At 38.2% G+C, this 27,504-nt stretch overlaps 1 protein-coding gene across 1 annotated transcript in view; it reads left to right on the forward strand.

Moving 5' to 3' along the window:
- The first annotated feature begins 5,236 nt into the window (after window positions 1–5,236).
- Window positions 5,237–27,504, forward strand: part of TMPRSS11A (transmembrane serine protease 11A) — a 62,276-nt gene continuing 40,008 nt past the window's right edge. Inside the window, exon 1 of the mRNA XM_060090534.1 lies at window positions 5,237–5,280. Coding sequence (XP_059946517.1) covers window positions 5,270–5,280 — 11 coding nt within the window. The 5' untranslated portion in view covers window positions 5,237–5,269. The remainder of the gene's footprint in view (window positions 5,281–27,504) is intronic.

The following is a 27,504-nucleotide window of genomic DNA, read 5'->3' on the forward strand; positions in this document are numbered from 1 at the left end:
TCATTTTTTTAAAATCTATTTTATTGAAGTATAGCTGATTTACAATGTTCTGCTAATTTCTGCTGTACAGTAACGTGAATCACTTATACATATATATTCTTTTTCATATTATTTTCCATTATGGTTTATATCAGGATATTGAATATAGTTCCCTGTACTATACAGTAGGACCTTGCTATTTATCCATTCTATATATAACAGTTTGCATCTGCTAACCCCAAACTCCCAACCCATTCCTCCTCCACCCGCCCTTGGCAACCACAAGTCTGTTCTCTATGTCTGTGAGTCTGCTTTTGTTTTGTAGATAAGTTCATTTGTGTTATATTTTAGATTCCACATATAAGTGGTATCATATGATATTTGTCTTTCTCTGACTGACTTCACTTAGTATGATAATCTCTAGGTCCATCCATGTTGCTGCAAATAGCATTATTTCATTCTTTTTTATGGCTGAGTAATATTCCCTGAAGAAAATCTTTATGATAAAAGATGGAGGAAGTTCATTGTGGTGTCCAGATTATTATATATTCTCTAAAACGTTGACCCTTCAAGGGTTGGGAGGTTGTTTAGGACTCTTTTCCTTTATTGAGTTTGAAACCGGTAGCTGTACTTTTTTCCCATTACACCTTCTTTTCTCTCTTCTCTTACTCGTTATTACCATTGCTATTACTACAACCAGCAGCCTTCTCCCTTCCTCTCTTCTCAGTTCAGCTTATTGAATCAATAGCTATTTACTAAGCACCTAATATGTGGCTGTGAATCTGCTCTAGGCTTGAAGAGCTGACATCCCAGCTGGTTAGACTAGGGTTTAAAGCATGAGACACACCCATTGAGTAAGGAATCATTGATTAGTAAAACAACAACACTTCAGTGCGTGGATTTTGCAAACTCTGTTTTGGATTCAGAATGAGCAAGTAGATGCCTGGCTCTCCTCTGTGATCCAGAACAGCTGGTTGAATAACTGAGCAGGCGATGAGTTTGGTACCACTGAACTTATAGCCTCTAGAAGAGAATTGATAGCCGGAACAAGGAAAGGATTTGTTTCATTCTGCAGTGAAATCAAGTTGCAATTTAGTATCCTGACTTCTTTTCTCTTGATTTTGCCATTAAAGCATGTTGTCTTCTTATAGTAAATCATTAATGAAGTCACTAAAATAATGGAGGAAAGCAAGGTAAGAAAACCATAAAACCATACATTGCTAGGACTAATGATGCAATATTGCCAAGAAATTAACAAAGTCTCTTTTCATTCCTTTATAGCAAGGGAAAACAAAAGGAGTGACCAGTTACATAACCTTTCTCATGAAAATTTTCATACAGAAAATGTACAGAATAGGCAATGTAATACCTCCAGTAGTGATGGAGTAGAGATTTCTCTTATCTAAAATGTAGTAATAGCTCACATATCAGTGTTTAGGGCAATAAACAACTACATCACTAATTTCTACCTTAGAATCATGAATGATTTCACCTTCTATCTCCAAAAAGGGACAGATATGTGTACCTATGTTCATAGCAGCATTATTCTCAATAACCAAAATGTGGAAGAAACTCAAGAGTTTGTTCACAGATGGATAAACAAAATGTCATATGTATGTCATAAAATGGGATATAATTCCACCTTTAAAAAGAAGAAATCCTGACACATGCTACAACATGGATGAACTTTGAGGACATTATGCTAAGTGAAATAAGCCAGTCACAAAAAGACATACTATATGATTACACTTACATGAAGTACCTATAAAGTACATAGGGTCATCAAATTAATAGAGACAGAACGTAGAATAGTGGTTGCCAGAGGCTGGGGGAAGGGGGAAATGGGAAGTTAATGTGTAATGTGTACAGAGTTTCAGTTTGGGAAGATGAAAAAGTTCTAGAGATGGATGGTGGTGATGGTTGCAGAGCAATGTGAATGTTCTTAATGGCACAGAACTGTACATTTAGAAATGGTTAAGATGGTAAATTTTGTTATCTGTATATTTTATCACATTAAAAAAGAGAGACAGAAAAGGAGGGAACAAAGAGAGAACAAAGAAGATATCCATGTCAAGACTGAGACAGAAATTGGAGTTTTTAAATACAAGCCAAGGAACTCCTGGAGTCACCAGAACTAGAAGAGGCAAGGAAGGGCTCCCTGGCTCCCTTGAGCCTTTGGAGGGAGTGCAGTCCTGATGACACCTTAATTTCAGACTTCCGGTCTCCTGAACTGTGAAGTATTACATTTCTGTGTTTGTGGTCATTTGTTACAGCAGCCTCTGGAGCCTAACACAATGATGTAGGAAGCAAGGTCATCAGCTAAGAGTGAGAAGTGAAGGGGTTTGAGAAAAGAGGAGAGGTGAGAAATTGTTGACCAGGAGTGTGGGAAAGGGAAGAGCCTACGAACTATAAAATGACTGTCTGCAGCACTAAGGGCCCACTTTAGGATCACGGACAGGAATTTAAAAATAGATCAATCAGTTTGTGTTTTTCTAGAGGCCGGTTTATCTGCACAAGGGTACAGGTGAGGAATCATAAAAAGTTGGCTTTATCCAAGGTTATCTTTTCATCAAGAGAGTACAAAGTAAAAGAGAAGTAAAGGAGTTGTGATGTATGTAAGGAAGTAATTTTAATAAATTTTTTTAACTGCTCTAATCTCCAAGTACCCAAAATGTACCTTGGCACATCATAGAAACTGGGAAAATATTGATTTAATGAATTACTGAATGCCATGATGTTACCGTGTTAGGCTTCTCTGAAATAACCATCACACAATGGAGTTTGAGCTACTATGTACAATGACTCCTAAGCTATGTGATGCTTTCCATCTGTTCATTTCCAACATGACAACACTTGTTTGTCACCTGGTATCAGTCCTGTAATTTCCCCTTAGCAGAGAGAGGACAAAAATATCAGTTGAAAAAAAAATATCATTCAGAGAAATATCTTACATCTCAGTCAAGAAAGGTATATTGCTATTGTCTCATGATATAATCCTTATGCAGTATAATAGTTTTTAATATTCATATTTCAGTATTTCATATTCAATCGGTTAGTCCTCTACCTCCAGTAAACAAAGACTCGGAAAGCTAAGAAGCCAGATGATGTCAGGGCCTATAGAAAAGTTCCAAGCAAACTTCTTGCCATGTTCTGCCATGCTGACATTCAGGGTAGTCATCTTTTGATCTCAGTACAGTTCTCTGTTCAGTTCTTATATATGCCAGTTAGTGTGGGTGGCATATTACATGTACTGTTACATTCATTCCTACAATAGCCTGGAAAGCTGTTATTAATTTCATGTACAGACGAGGAAGCTAAGATGCAGAAGAGCCAAGCAGCAGCTATGTGGGGAGCCAGGATTTACAGTCGGTTGTATCTCCCTCCAAGTCTGGGCTCTGTCTACCAGGCCTTCTTCCACCAACAATGGAAGCTGTGATTTATTACCAGATATCGTGCTAGGCAGTTCCACACACATTATGTTGTTTAATTCTCATAAAAGTATTGCACATTAATGGTATCAGCTCATTTCATATAGAAGGAAACTGATGCTCAAAAGATCTAAGTAGCCTGTCCAGGTTCACATAACTTTCAGAGTGTCAGAATTCCATTCAAAGTCAGGCCCCATTTCATTATTCCATGAAGCACTCTGTCAAGAACAAAGGAGGGAAAAGAAGGAAGGGAAAGAAAGGAAAATAAAAGAAAGGGATGAATGAAACTATGTGTACTCCTTGTATAGTTCAATAGGATATGCTTCATTAACTGTTTCTCTCTTAAATAGTAGGAAAATATATGCATATAAACTACAGGCTTAATAATAATAATGCTTAATATTTCTGTGGTGCTGCAATTGCACAAAGCACTATTCTAAGCCTTTTACACTTATTAACACATTTACATTTCAAAAAACCCTACAAGGTACTCACTAGCATTATTCCTATTTTACAGACATGGAAACTGCTAAGATTTGAACCCTGGCATTCTGATTCTAGAGTCTATGCACTTAAAGCACTATGTGGTATTAAGATTATTTCAATAGTGTTAGAAGCAATTTCCTTAAGTGTTAGAAGCAATGACTGCTGAAAACCTTTATTTAAAGTAGTGTTTCCCTTTAAATGGGTATCACTGGGTTGTAAGATCATAATCAAGGCTAAACACTAAGTATATTCATAATTCATGTAGCTGTTAAAAAGAATAAGGTAGGTAGATCTGTGTCTCCAAACACAGAAACATCTTCTAAATATTAAGTAAAGAAAGAGTGAGTTGCCCAAGGGTGTTTGCATCATGACATTGTTTAATTAACACTCATATATGTTTTTCTATGAATATATGTGTGTATGTGTCTGTGTCTGTAAATGCTTAGTATGTTCCATGAAAAGATGGACCCTAATAACAATGGTTGCTTCTGAGGAGAAGGAAATAAATCATGATTAGGACATGGTCAAACTGAGTTTCAGCCTCATTTCTAATGTTTTAATATTCACAAAGAGTTGGTATTCATGTTGTCTAATTGAAAATATTATTTGGTTCCCTTATCTTCTCTTTTTATTTTCTTCATTATAATAAATCTCTCTCTCCCTCTCCCCCTCTGTGTGTGTGCGTGTGTATATATATACACACATACACATATATGTATATAAATATAGAGATATATATGTATAAATATATATTACATAAATATAAATTAAATTACACTTATTACATTAAGTCATTAAGGGAAAAAATCCGGTTTGATATGAATTTATTTGTATGTACTCTGAGAAATAGGTATTTTTTAAAAGTAAAATGATTATGTATTAATAAACTCACTGTACCTCTGATACATGGAGATAGCAGTTTTTCAACAAAAATTTAAGGAGTATTTCCTGAGTCATATTATGAATCTTGGTTTTAAGAATATCTGATTGTTTTTATTGAGAGCTTTTTATGTGAAGGTTTCTTTAAGATATTTGTATACCTGCCAATAATCTTCTTTAAACTCTTAATCCTAGTGCATTCCTAAAGTATTTCTCATTCAAATCCCTGAAACCAGTTCCTTCTCCTTTAACAAAATTAGTCAATACCAAAAAAAGAAATATTGCTTTCTTGTTGGGACTATGCTGCCTCTGGAGCTATTCTATGGGTTGAGGCTTCTCTGTTCAGACTTGTCAAACTAGTTTCATTTCAAGTACTTGTAATTTGTTTCCTTATGTCTTCCAGCCATAGACCTCTAATATATCGAGGTGTAATATAATGATTAGAAAGTCAGGTTGAGAGGGCACAGACCTCTAAGATCATATTCTTCCTCCCACAGATGATGTATCGGTAAGTTCAGTTTTGTTTAGTAATGGCTTGTTTGCTCTATTGTCTGTCAGTGGCTAGATCCCCGGAATGTCGGAGGACTGCCTACATTGGATGTTATGAAATTTGTGGAATTATTATAGCAGCTGGATTAGTTAATCTCTGTAGTTAAAATCAATATTTTTGTATTAAAAATCATTATTAACATTATTTCATGTCGCCAAGTTCAATAGTTGGGATTTTAGAGGAAGTTAATGAAAAACTACATCATATTGTTGTTTTGACTGCTTCTGATTTTGGAGGGGGGTGGGGGAGAAAGGTGTTAATTTGTTTTAAGAAAAGCCTCCTTTCAGTAATCTGACTAAACTTAGCTTCTGTAACACTTTTCTCCAGCTCCTTTTCCTCATACCTTATAGTCAGTCATTGGGAACTAATGCAGATTGGGAGGTCAAAATCTGCCGAGACACCTGCCTTCATAGATATTTCAGGACTTCTTGAGGGGAGAAAGGAGACGAGATCCTGATTAGGGAAACTGTTTACTCTCTAAAATTTTTCCTGTTAAATATTAAAGAGAAAAGAAAACTATAAATTATTTCAAGTTTTTTTTTTTCAAAGTAAGGTTTGCCACATGCAAAGGAGAGGAAAAAAATAAGATTTCTTGGCATAACCTTTGATACAATTAAAATAGAGATTTTAAACATCAATGACAATAATATTTCAAGATTGTTTAGATGTATGCCATTTTCAAAACATTTTTACACATTTTATTTCATTTAATAGTCAGGACACCCCTGTAAGATCAGCAGAACAGTTACCAACTACCATTTTAAAGTGATGAATCTAAGAGAAACAGATCTTAAGGGGCTTCTCTGTAACGACAGAGCTGTGATGTCAAGATCAGAGCACTGCAACCCACAACTCCTTAAATCCAGTCTTCCGGGACTCTTGCAGCCTCTCTAGGTGGCAAGGATTCCATCTGAGGCCTTTCAGAGATGAGAACTTGAAACTAGGTCAGCCCCTAAATTAGTGAACTTCACTGGGCTTCCTTCCCCACTAATAAAATGCACATTTGGATCAGTCCTTTAGTGAGCAAATAGTAATTGCCAGAGGGTCTCTGACATCCTTAGGCAGGGTCTACAGTGCTTCACACATAATTGGCACTCCACATATTTGTTGTACAAATTAATGAATAAACAAATGTAAATATCTAGCATTAGTGTTTTGCTTATTAAAATTCATTGAATTTGAAAATGCATATTCCATGTCTATGGAAATCATGATATTATAGAGCAGTAGTTCCAACCTTTCGTATTTCATATTCCCCAAATTATTCTTTTAAAAAATCAAGTCTCATCATTATGGACACCAAAAGCCTTCTTTTCTAATGCATATTTATGTGTTTAGAGGAATGTTTTCAGTTTAAGGGAAGTAAATTATAGGAGTAATATTGGGGGTCAGTGCAATTGTTCAGAACATCCATGACAAAGAAAGGGGACAGTGAGAAACACTGAATGTTTATGGTTTCTTTAAGATAAACTAATGGAACATTAATCCAGGATTTGGAGGATTTGCAGGAGATGGCCAGGCAGTCTTAAGGATTGAGGGAAAGCAAATGCTTAATAATTACTATGACGCCCTATGTCTCACCTACACTAATTTGACAGTACATTCTATAGTCGTGTCGGCCATCCTTACTTTTCCACTAACAAGAAACTCAGTGTGGAAGCTGTGTCAAAATGTACTTGATTCATATCTTTGCTGTTTCTGGTCTGTTGAAACTTGGATCTGTTTTCTATGGGTTTTTGACCCTCCTCTCTACCTTTCAGAGATAGTATTTAGTGTTCCAACTTTGCTGTGAATATCCATTTGCATTTGCCTTTAGCAATATCCATACCCCTACTCTTTCCTATAAATTGATTAGGTGATATAATCACTGAAAATCTCAACTATTTCTCTTTTAAAAGATAAAATGTCAAATGACTTCTTCATCTGAGATTGCTGTCCTGTTCTCAGATGACTGGCATCTCTCTCTTCCTATTGCCATTATTTTCAGCATTGCTTAATAAATGCAAAAAGTAGATTTCTCCTTGTCATTATCCTCATTTAGAGAAAATGCTTCGCAAGCACTCATGTTGTACATTTTAATTTCATTTTGAATACTCATTTAAATCAACTTGCTAATTTGCCAAGTTCATTCTCTAATATACTCAAAAACTATATCTTCAGACTTAAAGCCAAAATAACAAGGTAAAACCTCCATGTTACTTACTGATCACTAAACTTTGTGTAAATTATCAATTAAATGTTACTGTTTTGTTAGTTTTTAGCAAACACATAGTGCTTGCTGGGTGCCACATATGCATATTATATTACCTCATTTAATTCTCACAACAATTCTATGATTAGGTACTATTATTATCTCCATTTTATAGATCAAAAAGTAACTAGCCCTACATCACAGGCTAATGAGTGGAAGCTGGGATTTGAGGCAGTCTAGAACTCAAGCCTGAGCTTAACTATTAGGATATCCTGTTTTTTTCTTTCTCAAGAGAAAAAAATCAATTTTTCCATTTTAATTTAACATTTGAGTAAGAGATTCATAATGTTAGTTATGCAGTAAAGCTTTATCTATAAATGTATTCATATCATTGAAATTTAAAGGCTAGTTTATAGTATCCTTTTCTTTCTTTTGCTTTTCTTCTTTCCAATTGTCTGTCATACAAAGAATAATGTATTTGTAGATAAAATAGGGAGGCTGGCAAATATGTATACAAAATACTTGGAAACCAAGATAATAGAAATTTATGTTCAGATAAGCATATATGAATCTATAGTAGGTGGTAGTTTATTTGTAATTACTGTAATAGCATCTACCATTTATTACCTATTTACAAAATATTCATCATTTTCCATATATTATCTCATTTATTTACAATCCTCATATAAGTTAACTATTATTATCCCATTTTACAGAAAAAGAAAGCAGCCCTAGATCATAGAGTTATTGAGCTTTAAACCCAAGCTATACACACTATCTTACCCCCAATACATTCATAACTGTGCCTCTGAAACATCTGGGCAACGACAGGAAATTGACCCACTACGGATACAAAAATAATATAAGCAACAACTGTAGTATTATTACTGTAGTATTAGCATACTACTAAAGGCTTTCACATTCATTATCAGAGTGGCCTGGTTATGATGGTACTGATAGACTTGAAGTCAGAAAGATAAGGCCTCCCCTTAGCTTTGTAACCTGTGTTGATTTTCCTCTCTGATCCTCAGTTCCTCATTAGTGAATGGTGATAAGACACACCTCACCAAGCTGTGGCAACAAATACATAAAATAGCTCCTATGAAAACTCCTGACCCAGAGTAGGAATTTGATATGTGCTAGAGTCCTTCATATACTCATTTCACTGCCTCACATCCTTGGGTAGTATTTATTATCACCATTGTACAAGTGAGAAAACTGAAATTCAGAGAGGTTTCATTAACTTCTCAAGATACATGTTAAAGAGTTATAAGCATGGACTGAAGCCAAAGTCCTTTGACTCTAAAAGGTAGGGCAGATCTGCAATACAAATAGGCCTAGAGAAGGTTTGTCCAGACAGGTAAAAACTTAAAGGAATTAAAAAAAAAATCTTTGTCTTGGAAAAACTGTGTTTTTCTTTACTATCACACGATTACCACACACAATACTTCTGACATCAGCTGGGTAGGGTTTTCCCCCAAGCAATTCTCCAACACCAGCTGGGAATCTTACAATTCAATTCAATTATGACACTAACCAGAGTTAGTGCAGGCCCCACAGGTTAAGGGATCAGTCCCATAAGACTGCCCGTGCCGCCACTTCAGATGTCAATCCCAAGTCCCAGTTGTTACCTGTGTTCCTGACTGGCGGGCTATAAAATGGAGCTTCCTACAATCCCCTCCTCTGATTTGATTAATTTGCTAGAGTGACTGCAGAACTCGGGAAAACAATTTATCTACTAGATTACCAGTTTATTACAAAGGTTATTAAAGGATATGTATAAACAGCCAGATGAGGCAATATATATGAAGGGTCCACAATGCAGGAGATTCTGTCCTCAAAGAGTTGAGATGCTCCCTCCTCCCAGCACGTAGTTGTGTACACCAACCCAGAAGCTCTTTCATCATATACAACTGGGATTTTTGTGGAGGCTTCATCACATAGGTATGAATGATTATTAACTCGATCTCCAGCCCCCTTCTCTTCCCAGAGAATAGAAGGGGGTGGTGGAGCTTAAAGTTCCAAGCTTCTAATCATGGCTTTGTCTTTCTGGCCCCCAGAAAGACTAGCCCCCATCTTGAAGCCATCTAGGAGCCCATCAAGAGTATCTAACTGGAATAAAAGACACTGCTATCATCCAGGAAACTCCAAGGGCTTTAAGACCGCTATCTCAGGAACTGGGGCCAAAGACCAAATATTAGAACAAAAGATGTTCCTAGTGCTCTTCATCACTTGGGAAATTACAAGGGTTTTAGAAGGAACTGGGTGCAGAGACCAATATATATATATATATATATATATATATATATATATATATATATATATATATATATATATATATATATATATATTCTATTATTTCATAATCTTTAACTCTCATTTTTTTTTTTGCGGTATGCGGGCCTCTCACTGTTGTGGCCTCTCCCGTTGCGGAGCACAGGCTCCGGATGCGCAGGCCCAGCGGCCATGGCTCACGGGCCCAGCCGTTCCGCGGCATATGGGACCCTCCCAGACCGGGGCACGAACCCGTATCCCCTGCATCGGCAGGCGGACTCTCAACCACTGCGCCACCAGGGAGGCCCAACTCTCATTTTTGTTACCTTAATGGAAATTCATTATTTGTGATATTTTAAATATTTATAGAAAAGAAGTTTACAATACTTGTTATCATCCATATGGCAGAGATTGAGACAAAAGCATTATATGTTGTATCATGAGTTACATGAGGGTAGAAACCATATTTTATTCATCCTTCCCTCCCTAAGCCCTGCATGATTCCTTAAAACATAATAAAGTCTCAATGAAACGTTGTGGAAAAGAAAAATAGTTGGGTAAATGGACAGATGGATGAATAGTTGAATGGATACATAAAAGGACAAATTAAATGACAAAGGGGGAATAAGAAATATTGCAATATATGATTAATTCTCAGTAGTTTGCTAGGACATATTTATGGTATATAAGGCTCTACAAACAACTCATTTTGCACACATGCATAGACTCCTAGCCTAGACCTTAACCTCTAACCTGAGACATATTTTACAAACCTTAATAAGTGGGACTGCACTTTGTGTCAAAAACATGCTAGACTAAACCAAACACACACATCACACAACTCCATAACATCTGGTGCTGTCTACCTTTTCTAGTAAATTAGAACATTCTGTAATAAATTTGTTTTGTTACTGAATCTCTTTTTCCCTTATTAATAGTGTACTTGTAAAACAGGATTTCCATTTCATTGTGTCACTCAGGGCCACCCAGGACACATTTTTTGTTGATTAACATTGCATTTAAAATATTTGGGGGATTTCCTAATATACTACCTATCTAAGCTTTCTCTTGTGGGGCCACTCCAAGATGATCCTAAATTCCAAAATGCTACTGGTATAAAAATTATCTACCATGAATATTCTCAGGGTGAAATGCCCACTTTCTCAGCATGGCGAATTTCTAACAAGTGTGCAATATTAAGAAGAACAAAAATGCTGATAATAGCTCATATTTACATAGCATTTACTATGTGCTGGTCATTTCACATGAATTAATGCACTTAATTTTCATGGAAATCCTGTGAGGTAGGTATTAATTTCATCTCCATTTTACAAATGGGCGAACTAAAACAAAAAAAAGGATCAAATATGTTGCCATCTATTACAGAGCTAGCAAGTGCCAGGGCTAGGATTTGAATTCTGGTAGTTCAACTCCAGAGATTGGGCTCTTATCCTTAATACTATACCACCCCCAGTAGAAGTGAGTTCAATCATGTTGCATTAATTTAAACTAACATGTGACTATGCTCTACCTCTAATGCAAAATCTAAGTTCAACACTGTAAGGTCGGATCTTAACAGACAGCACCGCGAAACAGAGGAAAGCTTCAAGTGAGCTTTGTTAGGGGGCACTCCCGGGCGAGGTTCACTGGTCCGAGAGAAAAGGGCCAGAGAAGTCGCACCCGGGCAAGGGTTGGGCGAGATTTTATAGGGGGAGAAGAGAAAGGGGTGTGGTGAATCTGGGAGGGTGCAGGGTATTCCTTATTTGGTGGCCTCTTCGGGTATCGTGGCGATATCTGGTGCCGGTTACATCAGTCTTGGCACCGCTAGTCCCGCCCCTTGAAAGGCGGGAAGGCTGGGCCGGGTGGAAAGCTCCCCCAGGTCAGTTCCTGGAACTGGGTGGTCCGGAGAGTTTCGGTCTGATGCAACCTGTGAATCTGATTGTGTTCTCCTGCCTCGGGTCAGTTGGCCTTACAAACACCATTTAAGAAAGACTTTGTGGGACCTCCCTGGTGGTCTAGTGGTAAAGAATCAGCCTTCCAATGCAGGGGACGCGGATTCCATCCCTGCTCAGGGAACTAAGATCCCACATGTTGCGGGGGCAAATAAGCCCGCGTGCCACAACTACTGAGCTCGTACGCCTTAACGAGAGAGCCCACGTGCCGCAAACTACAGAGCCCATGCGCTCTGGAGCCCGCACACCACAACTAGAGAGAGAAAACCCACACGTCACAACTAGAGAGAAGCCCGTGTGCCACATAAAGACGCTGCCCCGCAACAAAAAGATCCCACATGCTGCAAAGAGGAGCCCACATGCTGCAATTAAGACCCAACGCAGCCAAAAAAAAATTAAAATATAAAATAAAATGAAAGACTTTGTGCTAAACTAGCACAATAAAACTCCCTATTTTGCCTATATATGAAGGTGAGAGAATTAAATGCCAGTCACTTCTTAGAATAAGGCTAGAGAATGCCTCCTTACTGAACCAGGACAGGGAAACCTAGAAGGGATAAGAATCTGAAATTAATTTAACTCACTAGGGCTGGGTAGATGCTAGAGGAAAGACAGAGCTGCCAGGATTTGTAGTAAATCCAGCCCAGCAGGTCAGATGTGATAAGCAGTGAGTAATTGTGTTCTTGTCAGGAACTGTCAGGGGTGGGAGTATCCCTCGAAGAGGAAGAAGTACATCTATGCGGAATCCAGGAGAGGTAGTCTCAATCCCCTTTAGGTCACGTTTTCTTCTTCCAGCTCAAAATTCTCAGTTTTGCTCCCTTTTTGCCAGTGTGCCTAATTTCCACCCCTGGGACCAGGGTGAAGGCATTTCCCTAGATACGTGAAGAAGTTGAGTCTTGTCTTTTCTGGCATCCTCATTTTCTTTTTCTGAGTCCCCTGAATTCAGCTCAGCCTGAAACTCTTCATTATTTTCTACAGAAGATGTTCTTTGGTCTAGACTCACAGTGGTATTTTATTCAATTTTGCCCCTCTCTCTTTGTCCCAGCCCTCACGCCATTCATATCTGGGAGTTAAATATAGAAGGAATACCAGCAGTTTTCTTTGTTTCTTCTTGTCTTTTTTTTTTTTTAACCTCCTGACAATAAAGCATTCCATGGAGCAGCACACTGGTGTAAATACATCTAGAGCCATGTTTTCAAAACTGTGTTCTGTGGAACATCAGACTCCCATGAGATACCACTAGATAGGATGATTTTTAATGAGCACATTTGGAAAACTTTTATTTCAGTCCAATTCATTAAATAGTATTCAAGTATTTACCAAGAGTCAGATAATGTATTTGGTACTGGGGTTGTGTCAGTGAACAGGATATATGCAAAAACCAAAGCAGAAATGCTGCCTCACCCTTACTCCCGTTTAAAACCATTAAAGGCTCTAAGACTTCTAGAAGTGAGAATCCTATTTAACTTTCTTTAACCCATTTTTTTTTCCAAACATATTTAAATATGGGAAACCTCCCTTTACTCCACTACCTGGGAACACTTCTTGAGAAATGCCTCAATGCTGTATATGACTTACTCACTGTCTTCAAGATCTTCTGCACTTTGGGGCAAGAAGATAGGTGTACACATAATATCTCAAGAAATAAAAACTTATAGGGAACATGTGGCAGCATGGAAAAAGTGTCAAATTAAATAAAAGCCTCCAAAGTTTACAGACAAGCCCAAATATGGTAATTAATTCTCCTTGTACATGCCTGCTTTCACAGCTCTCTTTCCTTCCTCCTCCTTCCTTCTAGATGACCTCTGCTACTGTCTGGAGAGGGATAAGGGAATACTAACTTCTTGAGAGTTCACAAGAATTTAAAGCCAGTAGAAAGGAAGAAGAAGTGAAAGCAAAAACAAATTCAAGACTTGACCACAATGGACATGGGTGGTCCCTCTGGTCAGTAAACCAACCTCTGCTTTCACTTCATAAAACTCCTCACCTGCCTCTTATGCTTCTTGATATTCCACATATTATTCATTTGGATTAATAGGAAGCCTGTTCTGTAAAAGGGAAAAAATCACTCTCAAAAGAAAATATGATACTACAGAAGAAAAGGGCTTCTGAGTCACAGTGGCCAGAGCTAGGTTCTGCCTCTGCTTTTGGCTGCATGAATTGAGCAAGTTGTTCACCCGTAAAATGAAGATAAATCATTCTACTGAGAAGAGCATTTAAAGGATAAAATCAACATATCCTACGAAGTCAGCACTTACTAAATAGTAGCTCTTGTTCTTATCACTTTTAGTACTAAATGGTCATTCGAAAATAGTCACAGGAATATCAGAGCATATTAGGTCACCACAAAGAGTTGCTTTTCTGTAACAAATGACTGAGTTCAGCCACTAAAAGGGAATGATAATTTTCATTGGTGGAAGGAGAGTCTGGCAATTTAGTTCTATAAGAACTTTCCTCCAGGGATGGAAGCCAGGCTAGGAAAAGAGGAGCAAATTTTCTGCACCGTCTCCCAGGAATTCAATGCATTTAGCACCTTTGACAGTTTATATTAGTTCAGTAGACTTGTAGGTTGGCCTGGGAAACTAACCAATACTTTCTTTTTAAATCAGATAGTACATCTTAAACACCAGAAAACTCTATGAAGATTTATGGGAACATAACCTGTCTGTAAATTGGCATTTTTATAATAATCACATGTATCTACATTTGTATGATTGTAACATGTAACTACAAGAAAGCAGAAAAATAATCCTGAAAAGGAAAGATTTGGAGCTTAGAGCAAAAATGATAAAGGGCATGTAGTTGACTGTGGAGTGAGACAAAGTTACTGCCTTCAAGGGAGGTCTCTGTAGGAAAAGGAAGATCCATGTGGAATAGGGGGTCCATGATGTCTTCTGCTAACTCAAGTCATCTTTGAACTCACATATATAGAAGTCATCAGCTCAGAGGGGTTTTTTTGTTTCTTTTTTAAAATATTTATTTATTCATTGGGCTGTGCCAAGTCTTAGTTGCGGCATGTGGAATCTTCATTGCCACGTGTGGGCTCTTTAGTTGTGGCATGCGGGATCTAGTTCCCTGACCAGGGATCAAACCCAATCCCCTTGCATTGGGAGCGCAGAGTCTTAATCACTGGACCACCAGGGAAGTCCCCAGCTTAGAGTTTTGTTACTAAGGAAATGAATATCCCAACTCTGATCATTAACAATTCATACTGCTCTATATTTTCTTCAAGGTGTATATCTTTCAGTCTTCAAGATTGCAGAAAGCAAAGTCACAAAATTATTCATATTATCATATGTTTTTATTGATAACATCTTTGGAAAAATCATGCCATAAATACATCCTTCTAATGACTGAATAATCATAGTTAATGAAGGTGTAATGGATATGATAAATTGGATTTCATGCAGATTATAGGTTACGTTACTCTGAATAAATATCTTCTGTACTTGCCCTCTCCTTAAAGGAATGCAAAGTGCTAATTAGGTCATGATCAGGGATTACTTTTAGCTTTTTTCCTACTTTAATTTAGAAGAGTTCACTTTGTATTCCCAAGTTGTTACTTGAATAAAACAGTCGTCTTCTAATTTTATGCTTAAAACAGAATTCCCTTTTAATGAAATAGTTCTGCCCCAACTCCATAAAAATTAGAGAAGATTTTAAATCTCACATGTTTTTCTTTGAAAGCTATAGATTTCTGTCCCTTTTTATGAAAGTCATAATATTTTCAGTTGTGAAAAACTTCTAAGATCCTCCAAGATTCCCAACCCTTAGGGTATACACTCCTTCACCCAGTTATTCAAACACTAATCTAGGCGCTGCTGTGAGGGGATTCTGCAGATATAATGAAGGCCTCAAGTCAGTTGACTTTTAAATGGAGAGATTCTAATTTGTAGGCCTAACCTAATCAGGTGACACCTTAAAATAGAACAAGGCTCTACCTGGAGAAAGAGATTTAGAATGTGAAAGAAATTTGATGGGAGGGAGATTCCCCATTGCTGGCTTTGAAGATGGAGTGGGCTACATGGCAAAGAATGTGGGTGACATTTAGGAGCTGAGAGCACTCTGACTGACAGCCAGCAAGGGAACAGGAACCCCAATTCAGCTTCAAGGAACTGAGCTCTGCCTCAAACCTAAGTGAGCCTGGAAGAGGGTCACATATGTCAGATGAGTTTGCAGCCTCAACCAACCCCTTGATTTCACCCTCCTGAGATCCTGAGCAGAGAACTCAACCATGCCACATACAGAACTGTGAGTGAAGAAGTGCCTGTTGTTTTAAGCTGCTAACTTTGTGGTAATTGTTACACAGCAACAGAAAATTAATATACCAGTGTTTGTTTTATGGGTGCAGGTAAAGCAGGAAAAAAATGCTTGAGCATCTCTACCTACATACAGGCTAGATTCCAAGGGCTTTACTGAGTATATTTCCTTTCAAATCTGTAGTGATATTATGCAAATCACTAATAGGACCTCTCCAGAATTGGAGGTTGATGATGCATATTTGTTTTCATGCCTTGCTTGTTCACAGTCATAAAAGTTGATATTAAGTTGCAAGTTTATTCATATAGGATTAAGTAGTTACAGCTTTAACCCATGGCTCCTGCAGCTTTTGTAGTTTGGCCTTGCACACCTGTTACATTCCCCAAAAGTTTTCTCAAAAGGAGAAATACTCTGACAGCTGATCACCCGTTTGTTGGCCACCATTTCCTGCAAGATGTTAACAGCTTCTTGTATTGCATTTGTGGACATGACTTCCATGGCACTTGAAGCAGTTTATCAGTGAGTGTTGAACTACTCTTCTGCCTAGTGTCTCACAGCCTGTAATAGTGTGAGTTTGTGTGCATCTTGGTGGCGGGGATGTGATCTTCTTGCATCTACTTTCTCCATTTGTCCTACAAAGAGGAACTATGTTATCATGGGAAGATAGATTTAAAAGCTTGTAAACCTGCTTAAGGTCTAGCCTTTCTCCTTTGGTCCACTGTTGGTCTTGAATGACTTGAAGACACACTGATAAGATTCTCTAAGAAAATAAATGGTCAAATAAATGAAGAATGAATAAGTGAAGAGATGAATATATAAATAATAAATCTAGTTAAGAATTAAAATACAATCAATGGGGAGGTACTCTGGCACTGAGAAAAAATAGCATACTAGAAGTTAGAAGATATGAGTTTGAGATGACTACTAGCTTTATTATACTGGTGAAGGCACTTAATCATCTCTAGGCCTCAACTTCCCCAACTGGAAAATGTGTTACATTGTACTAAATAGTCTGTATATTATGCTTCACTTCTGAATCTAGGTTTTAAGCCAGTTAAGAGGATAAATAATGTCATATCCCATGAAGCTTCTTTTTTTTTTAACATCTTTATTAGAGTAGAATTGCTTTACAACGGTCTGTCAGTTTCTGCTTTATAACAAAGTGAATCAGTTATACATATACATATGTCCCCAGGTCTCTTCCTTCTTGCATCTCCCTCCCTCCCACCCTCCCTATCTCAGCCCTCTAGGTGGTCACAAAGCACGGAGCTAATCTCCCTGTGCTATGCGGCTGCTTCCCACTAGCTATCTATTTTACGTTTGGTAGTGTATATATGTCCATGCCACTCTCTCACTTTGTCCCAGCTTACCCTTCCCACTCCCCATATCCTCAAGTCCATTCTCTAGTACATCCACATCTATGTTACCATCTTGCCCCTAGGATCTTCTGATCATTATCATTTTTTTTTAGATTACATATATATGTGTTAGCATACAGTATTTGTTTTTCTCTTTGTGACTTATTTCACTCTGTATGATACTCTCTAGGTCCATCCACCTCACTACAAATAATTAGGTTTCATACCTTTTTATGGCTGAGTAATATTCCATTGTATATATGTGCCACATCTTCTTTACCATTCATCTGTTGAGGGACACTTAGGTTGCTTCCATGTCCTGGCTATTGTAATAGAGCTGCAATGAACATTTTGGTACATGACTCTTTTTGAATTATGGTTTTCTCAGTGTGTATGCCCAGTAGTGGGATAGCTGGGTCGTATGATAGTTCTATTTTTAGTTTTTTAAGGAACCTCCATACTGTTCTCCATAGGGGCTGTATCAGTTTACATTCCCACCAACAATGCAAGAGGATCCCCTTTTCTCCACACCCTCTCCAGCATTTATTGTTTCTAGATTCTTTAATGATGGCCATTCTGACCAGTGTGAGATGATATCTCATTGTAGTTTTGATATGCATTTCTCTAATGATTAATGATGTTGACCATTCTTTCATATGTTTGCTGGCAATCTGTATACCTTCTTTGGAGAAATGTCTATTTAGGTCTTCTGCCCATTTGTGTATTGTGTTGTTTGTTATTTTGCTATTGGGCTGCATGAGTTGCTTGTATGTTTTGGAGATTAATCCTTTGTCAGTTGCTTCATTTGCAAATATTTTCTCCCATTCTGAGGGTTCTCTTTTCATCTTGTTTATGGTTTCCTTTGCTGTGCAAAAGCTTTTAAGTCTCATTAGGTCCCATTTGTTTATCTTTGTTTTTCTTTCCATTTCTCTAGAAGGTAGGTCAAAAAGGATCTTGTGGTGATTTATGTCATAGAGTGTTCTGCCTATGTTTTCCTCTAAGATTTGATGGTGTCTGGCCTTACATTAGGTCTTTAATCCATTTTGAGTTTATTTTTGTGTATGGTGTTAGGGAGTGTTCTAATTTCATTCTTTTACATGTAGCTGTCCAGTATTCCCAGCACCATTTATTGAAAAGGCTGTCTTTAATCCACTGTATATTCTTGCCTCCTTTATCAAAGATAAGGTGACCCTATGTGCGTGGGTTTATCTCTGGGTTTTCTATCCTGTTCCATTGATCTATATTTCTGTTTTTCTGCAGGTGCCATACTGTCTTGCTTACTGTAGCTTTGTAGTATAGTGTGCAGTCAGGGAGCCTGATTCCTCCAGCTCTGTTTTTCTTTCTCAAGATTGCTTTGGCTATTCAGGGTCTTTTGTGTTTCCATACAAATTGTGAAAATTTTTGTTCTAGTTCTGTGAAAAATGCCAGTGGTAGTTTGATAGGGATTGCATTGAATCTGTAGATTTCTTTGGGTAGTAGAGTCATTTTCACAATGTTGATTCTTCCAATCCAAGAACATGGTATATCTTTCCATCTATTTGTATCATCTTTAATTTCTTTCATCAGTGTCTTATAATTTTCTGCATACAGGTCTTTTGTCTCCTTAGGTAGGTGTATTCCTAGATATTTTATTCTTTTTGTTGCAATGGTAAATGGGAGTGTTTTCTTAAATTCACTTTCAGATTTTTCATCATTAGTGTATAGGGATGCAAGAGATTTCTGTGCATTAATTTTGTATCCTGCTACTTTACCAAATTCATTGATTAGCTCTAGTAGTTTTCTGGTAGCATCATTAGGATTCTCTATGTATAGTATCATGTCATCTGCAAACAGTGACAGCTATACTTCTTTTCCTATTTGGATTCCTTTTATTTCTTTTTCTTCTCTGATTGCTGTGGCTAAAACTTCCAAAACTATGATGAATAGGAGTGGTGAGAGTGGGCAACCTTGTCTTGTTCCTGACCTTAGTGGAAATGGTTTCAGTTTTTCACCATTGAGGACGATGTTGGCTGTGGGTTTTATGGCCATATAAAGGCCATAAATGGCCTTTATGATGTTGAGGAAAGTTCCCTCTATGCCTACTTTCTGGAGGGTTTTTAACATAAATGGGTGTTGAATTTTGTTGAAAGCTCTCTCTGCATCTACTGAGATGATCATATGGTTTTTCTCCTTCAATTTGCTAATATGGTGTATCACATTGATTGATTTGCGTATATTGAAGAATCCTTGCATTCCTGGTATAAACCCATCTTGCTCATGATGTATGATCCTTTTACTGTGCTGTTGGATTCTGTTTGCTAGCATTTCATTGAGGATTTTTGCATCTATGTTCATCAGTGATATTGGCCTGTAGTTTTCTTTCTTTGTGAAATCTTTGTCTGGTTTTGGTATCAGGGTGATGGTGGCCTTGCAGAATGAGTTTGGAAGTTTTGCTCCCTCTGCTATATATTGGAAGAGTTTGAGAAGGATAGGTGTTAGCTCTTCTCTAAACGTTTGATAGAATTCGCCTATGAAGCCATCTGGTCCTGGGCTTTTGTTTGTTGGAATATTTTTAATCATAGTTTCAATTTCAGTGCTTGTGATTGGTCTGTTCATATTTTCTATTTCTTCCTCGTTCAGTCTCAAAAGGTTGTGCATTTCTAAGAATTTGTCAGTTTCTGCCAGGTTGTCCATTTTATTGGCATAGAGTTGCTTGTAGTAATCTCTCATGATCCTTTCTATTTCTGCAGTGTCAGTGGTTACTTCTCCTTTTTCATTTCTAATTCTATTGATTTGGGTCTTCTCCGTTTTTTTCTTGATAAGCCTGGCTAATGGTTTATCAATTTTGTTTATCTTCTCAAAGAACCAGCTTTTAGTTTTATTGATCATTGCTATCATTTCCTTCATTTCTTTTTCATTTATTTCTGATCTGATCTTGGATGATTTCTTCCTTCTGCTAACTTTGGGTTTTTTTTTTGTTCTTGTCTCTCAAATTCCTTTAGGTGTAAGATTAGGTTGTTTATTTGAGATGTTTCTTGCTTCTTAAGGTAGGCTTGTATTGCTATAAACTTCCCTCTAAGAACTGCTTTTGCTGCATCCCATAGGTTTTGGGCCATTGTGTTTTCATTGTCATTTGTTTCTACGTATTTTTGATTTCCTCTTTGATTTCTTTAGTGAATTCTTGGTTATTAGGTAGTGTGTTGTTTAGCCTAGATGTGTTTGTATTTCTTTTTTTTATTAGTTTCTGCTTTATAACAAAGTGAATCAGTCATACATATACATCTGTTCCCACATCCCTTCCCTCATGCATCTCCCTCCCTCCAAACCTCCCCATCCCACCCCTCCAGGCAGTCACAAAGCACCAAGCTGATCTCCCTGTGCTCTACGGCTGATTCCCACTATCTATTTACCTTACGTTTGGTAGTGTATATATGTCCATGCCTCTCTTTCGCTTTGTCACAGCTTACCCTTTCCCCTCCCCATATCCTCAAGTCGATTCTCAAGTAGGTCTGTGTCTTTATTCCCGTTTTACCCCTAGGTTCTTCATGACATTTTTTTTCTTATATTCCATATATATGTGTTAGCATACGGTATTTGTCTTTCTCTTTCTGACTTACTTCACTCTGTAGGACAGACTCTAGGTCTATCCACCTCATTACAAATAGCTCAGTTTCGTTTCTTTTTATGGCTGAGTAATATTCCATTGTATATATGTGCCACATCTTCTTTATCCATTCATCCGATGATGGACACTTAGGTTGTTTCCAGCTCCGGGCTATTGTGAATAGAGCTGCAATGAACATTTTGGTACATGTCTCTTTTTGAATTATGGTTTTCTCAGGGTATATGCCTAGTAGTGGGATTGCTGGGTCATATGGTAGTTCTATTTGTAGTTTTTTAAGGAACCTCCATACTGTTCTCCATAGTGGCTGTACCAATTCACATTCCCACCAACAGTGCAAGAGTGTTCCCTTTTCTCCACACCCTCTCCAGCATTTGTTGTTTCTAGATTTCTTGATGATGGCCATTCTGACTGGTGTGAGATGATATCTCATTGTAGTTTTGATTTGCATTTCTCTAATGAGTAAAGATGTTGAGCATCCTTTCATGTGTTTCTTGGCAGTCTGTATATCTTCTTTGGAGAAATGCCTATTTAAGTCTTCTGCCCATTTTTGGATTGGGTTGTTTGTTTTTTTGCTATTGAGCTGCATGAGCTGTTTATAAATTTTGGAGATTAATCCTTTGTCAGTTGCTTCATTTGCAAATATTTTCTCCCATTCTGAGGGTTGCCTTTTGGTCTTGTTTATGGTTTCCTTTGCTGTGCAAAAGCTTTGAAGTTTCATTAAGTCCCATTTGTTTATCTTTGTTTTTATTTCCATTTCTCTAGGAGGTGTGTCCAAAAGGATCTTGCTGTGATTTATGTCATAGAGTGTTCTGCCTATGTTTTCCTCTAAGAGTTTGATAGTTTCTGGTCTTACATTTAGGTCTTTAATCCATTTTGAGATTATTTTTGTGTATGGTGTTAGGGAATGATCTAATCTCATACTTTTACATGTCCCTGTCCAGTTTTCCCAGCACCACTTATTGAAGAGGCTGTCCTTTCTCCACTGTACATTCCTGCCTCCTTTATCAAAGATAAGTTGACCATATGTGCGTGGGTTTATCTCTGGGCTTTCTATACTGTTCCATTGATCTATCTTTCTGTTTTTATGCCAGTACCACACTGTCTCGATTACTGTAACTTTGTAGTATAGTCTGAAGTCAGGGAGCCTGATTCCTCCAGCTCCATATTTCGTTCTCAAGATTGCTTTGGCTATTCAGGGTCTTTTGTTTTTCCAAACAAATTTTGAAATTTTTTGTTCTAGTTCTTTGAAAAATACCAGTGGTAGGGCCTCCCTGGTGGCGCAAGTGGTTGAGAGTCTGCCTGCCGATGCAGGGGATACGGGTTCGTGCCCCGGTCTGGGAGGATCCCATATGCCGCGGAGCGGCTGGGCCCGTGAGCCATGGCCGCTGAACCTGCGCGTCCGGAGCCTGCGCGTCCGGAGCCTGTGCTCCGCAACGGGGGAGGCCACAACAGTGAGAGGCCCGCATACCGCAAAAAAAAAAAAAAAAAAGAAAAATACCAGTGGTAGTTTGATAGGGATTGCATTGAATCTGTTGGTTGCTTTGGGTAGTAGAGTCATTTTCACAATGTTGATTCTTCCAATCCAGGAGCATGGTATATCTCTCCATCTATTTGTATCATCTTTAATTTCTTTCATCAGTGTCTTATAATTTTCTGCATACAGGTCTTTTGTCTCCTTAGGTAGGTTTATTCCTAGATATTTTATTCTTTTTGTTGCAATGGTAAATGGGAGTGTTTTCTTGATTTCATTTTCAGATTTTTCATCATTAGTGTACAGGAATGCCAGAGATTTCTGTGCATTAATTTTGTATCCTGCTACTTTACCAAATTCATTGATTAGATCTAGTAGTTTTCTGGTAGCATCTTTAGGATTCTTGATGTATAGTATCATGTCATCTGCAAACAGTGACAGCTTTACTTCTTCTATTCCAATTTGGATTCCTTTTATTTCCTTTTCTTCTCTGATTGCTGTGGCTAAAACTTCCAAAACCATGATGAATAAGAGTGGTTAGAGTGGGCAGCCTTGCCTTGTTCCTGATCTTAGTGGAAATGGTTTCAGTTTTTCACCATTGAGGACAATGTTGGCTGTGTGTTTGTCATATATGGCCTTTATTATTTTGAGGAAAGTTCCCTCTATGCCTACTTTCTTCAGGGTTTTCATCATAAATGGGTGTTGAATTTTGTTGAAAGCTTTCTCTGCATCTATTGAGACGACCGTATGGTTTTTCGCCTTCAACTTGTTAATATGGTGTATCATATTGATTGATTTGCGTATATTGAAGAATCCTTGCATTCCTTGAATAAACCCCACTTGATCATGGTGTATGCTCCTTTTATTGTGCTGTTGGATTCTTTTGCTAGTATTTTGTTGAGGATTTTTGCATCTATGTTCATCAGTGATATTGGCCTGTAGTTTTCTTTCTTTGTGACATCCCTGGTTTTGGTATCAAGGTGATGGTGGCCTCGTAGAATGAGTTTGGGAGTATTCCTTCCTCTGATATTGTTTGGAAGAGTTTGAGAAGAATAGGTGTTAGCTCTTCTCTAAATGATTGATAGAATTCGCCTGTGAAGCCATCTGGTCCTGGGCTTTTGTTTGTTGGAAGATTTTTAATCACAGTTTCAATTTCAGTGCTTGTGATTGGTCTATTCATATTTTCTATTTCTTCCTGATTCAGTCTTGGGAGGTTGTGCATTTCTAACAATTTGTCCATTTCTTCCAGGTTGTCCATTTTATTGGCATAGAGTTGCTTGTAGTAATCTCTCATGATCTTTTGTATTTCTGCAGTGTCAGTTGTTACTTCTCCTTTTTCATTTCTAATTCTATTGATTTGAGTCTTCTCCCTTCTTTTCTTGATGAGTCTGGCGAATGGTTTGTCAATTTTGTTTATCTTCTCAAAGAACCAGCTATTAGTTTGGCTGATCTTTGCTATCGTTTCCTTCATTTCTTTTTCATTTATTTCTGATCTGATCTTTATGATTTCTTTCATTCTGCTAACTTTGGGGGATTTTTGTTCTTCTTTCTCTAATTACTTTAGGTGCAGGGTCATGTTGTTTACTCGAGATGTTTCCTGTTTCTTAAGGTGGGATTGTATTGCTATAAACTTCCCCCTTAGAACTGTTTTTGCTGCGTCCCATATGTTTTGGGTCGTCGTGTCTCCATTGTCATTTGTTTCTAGGTATTTTTTAATTTCCTCTTTGATTTCTTCAGTGATCACTTCGTTATTGAGTAGTGTATTGTTTAGCCTCCAGGTGTTTGTATTTTTTACAGATCTTTTCCTGTAATTGATGTCTAGTCTCATAGCATTGTGGTCGGAAAAGATACTTGATACAATTTCAATTTCCCTAAATTTACCAAGGCTTGATTTGTGACCCAAGATATGATCTATCCTGGAGAATGTTCCATGAGCACTTGAGAAAAATGTGTATTCTGTTGTTTTTGGATGGAATGTCCTATAAATATCAACTAAGTCCATCTTGTTTAATGTATCATTTAAAGCTTGTGTTTCCTTATTTATTTTCATTTTGGATGATCTGTCCATTGGTGAAAGTGGGGTGTTAAAGTCCCCTACTATGAATGTGTTACTGTCGATTTCCCCTTTTATGGCTGTTAGTATTTGCCTTATGTATTGAGGTGCTCCTATGTTGGGTGCATACATATTTACAATTGTTATATCTTCTTCTTGGATTGATCCTTTTATCATTATGTAGTGTCCTTCTTTGTCTCTTCTAATAGTCTTTATTTTAAAGTCTATTTAGCCTGAAATAAGAATTGCTACTCCCGCTTTCTTTTGATTTCCATTTGCATGGAATATCTTTTTCCATCCCCTTACTTTCAATCTGTATGTGTCTCTCTTTCTGAAGTGGGTCTCTTGTAGACAGCATATATATGGGTCTTGTTTTTGTATCCATTCAGCCAGTCTGTGTCTTTTGGTGGGAGCATTTAGTCCATTTACATTTAAGGTAATTATTGATATGTATGTTCTATTCCCATTTCCTTAATTGCTTTGGGTTCGTTATTGTAGGTATATTCCTTCTGTTGTGTTTCTTGCCTAGAGAAGTTCCTTTACCATTTGTTGTAAAGCTGGTTTGGTGGTGCTGAACTCTCTCAGCTTTTGTTGTCTGTAAACGTTTTAATTTCTCCATCAAATCTGAATGAGATCCTTGCTGGGTAGAGTAATCTTGCTTGCAGGTTTCTCTCCTTCATCACTTTAATTATGTCCTGCCACTCCCTTCTGGCTTGTAGAGTTTCTGCTGAGAGATCAGCTGTTAACCTGATGGGGATTCCCTTGTGTGTTATTTGTTTTTTTTTTTCCCTTGCTGCTTTTAATATGATTTCTTTGTGTTTAGTTTTTGACAGTTTGATTAATATGTGTCTTGGCGTATTTCTCCTTGCATTTATTCTCTATGGGACTCTCTGTGCCTCCTGGACTTGATTAACTATTTCCTTTCCCATATTAGGGAAGTTTTCAACTATATTCTCTTCAAATATTTTCTCAGTCCTTTTCTTTTTCTCTTCCTCTTCTGGAACCCCTATAATTCGAATGTTGGTGCGTTTAATGTTGTCCCAGAGGTCTCTGAGATTGTCCTCTGTTCTTTTCATTCTTTTTTCTTTATTTTGCTCTGCAGCAGTTATTTCCACTATTTTATCTTCCACCTCACTTATCCGTTCTTCTGCCTCAGTTATTCTGCTATTGATCCCATCTAGAGTATTTTTCATTTCATTTATTGTGTTTTTAATCGATGCTTGTTTCATCTTTAGTTCTTCTAGGTCCTTGTTAACTTTTTCTTGCATTTTGTCTATTCTATTTCCAAGATTTTCGATCTTGGAAATAGAATCTTGGATCAGCTTTACTATCATTATTCTGAATTCTTTTTCAGGTAGACTGCCTATTACCTCTACATTTGTTAGGTCTGGTAGGTTTTTATCTTGCTCCTTCACCTGCTGTGTGTTTTTCTGTCTTCTCATTTTGCTTATCTTCCTGTGTTTGGGGTCTCCTTTTTGCAGGCTGCAGATTCGTAGTTCCCGTTGTTTTTGGTGTCTGTCCCCAGTGTCTAAGGTTGTTTCAGTAGGTTGTGTAGGCTTCCTGGTGGGGGGGACTAATGCCTGTGTTCTGGTGGTTGAGGCTCGATCTTGTCTTTCTGGTGGACAGGTCCACGTCTGGTGGTGTGTTTTGGGGTGCCTGTGGCCTTATTATGTTTTTAGGTAGCATCTCTGATAATGGGTGGGGTTGTGTTCCTGCCTTGCTAGTTGCTTGGCATAGGGTGACCAGCACTGTAGCTTGCTGGTCGTTGGCTGAAGCTGGGTGCTGGTGTTGAGATGGAGATCTCTGGGAGATTTTCGCTGCTTGATATTATGTGGAGCTGGGAGGTCTCTTGTGGACCTGTGTCCTGAAGTTGGCTCTCCCACTTCAGACGCACAGCACTGACTCCTGGCTGCAGCACCAAGAGCCTTTCATCCACCCGGCTCAGAATAACAGGGAGAAAATGTAGAAAGAAAGAATTAGTAGAAGAAAGAAAGAGAGAGGGAAAGAAATGAGGAAGGGAAGAAAGGAAGGAAGGAAGGAAGGAAGAAAGAAAGAAAGAAAGAAAGAAAGGAGGGAGGGAGGAAGGATGGAAAGAAAGAAAGAAAGAAAGAAAGGAGGGATGGAGGGAGGAATGAAAGCAAAAGGAAGAGTGAATGGAAGAAGGGAGGGAGGGAGGGAGGAAGGAAAGAAAGAAAGAAAGACAGGAGGGAGGGAGGGAGGAAGGAAAGAAAAAGAAAGTGGAAAGAAGAAGGGTGGGAGAGAGGGAGGGAGGAAAGAAAAAGAAAGAAGGAAAGGAGGAGCGGAGGGAGGGAGGGAGGGAGGAAGGGAAGGTAGGAAAAAAAGAAAGAGCAGGTAAAGTAAAATAGAATAAAGTATGACATATAGTAGCGTTATTAAAATTAAAAAGTAATTATTGAAAAAAAAACGGACAGATAGAACCCTGGGACATATGGTGGAAGCAAAGCTATACAGAGAGAATCTTACACAGAAGATTACACATACACATTCACAAAATAGAGCAGGGGAAAAAATCAAAAATCTTGCTCTCCAAGTCCACCTCCTCAATTTGGGATAATTCGTTGTAAAAAGAGGAAAAGGGCGAGAAGTCTGAAATCTTGCTCTCTAAGTCCACCTCCTTAATTTGGGATAATACCTTGTAAAAAGAGGAAAAGGGAGGAAAGTCTTAAATCTTGTCCTCAAAGTCCACTTCCTCAATTTGGGATGATTCGCTGTCCATTCATGCACTCCACAGACGCAGGGCACATCAAATGGACCTTGGAGCTTTAATCCGCTGCCTCCGAGGCTGCACAGAGAGATTTCCCTGTCTCTGCTCTCACAGCTCCCGGGTCTCAGCCTTGGACCTGGCCCCGCCTCTGCGCGTAGGTCGCCGGAGGGCGTCCGTTCTTCGCTCAGACAGGACGGGTTTAAAGGAGCCGCTGATTCGGGGGCTCTGGCTCACTCAGGCAGAGGGGAGGGAGGGGCGCGCAGTGTGGGGCGGGCCTGCGGCGGCAGAGGCCGG

Source organism: Mesoplodon densirostris, chromosome 1 (assembly GCF_025265405.1).
Source record: "Mesoplodon densirostris isolate mMesDen1 chromosome 1, mMesDen1 primary haplotype, whole genome shotgun sequence".
Taxonomy (NCBI): Eukaryota; Metazoa; Chordata; class Mammalia; order Artiodactyla; family Ziphiidae; genus Mesoplodon; species Mesoplodon densirostris.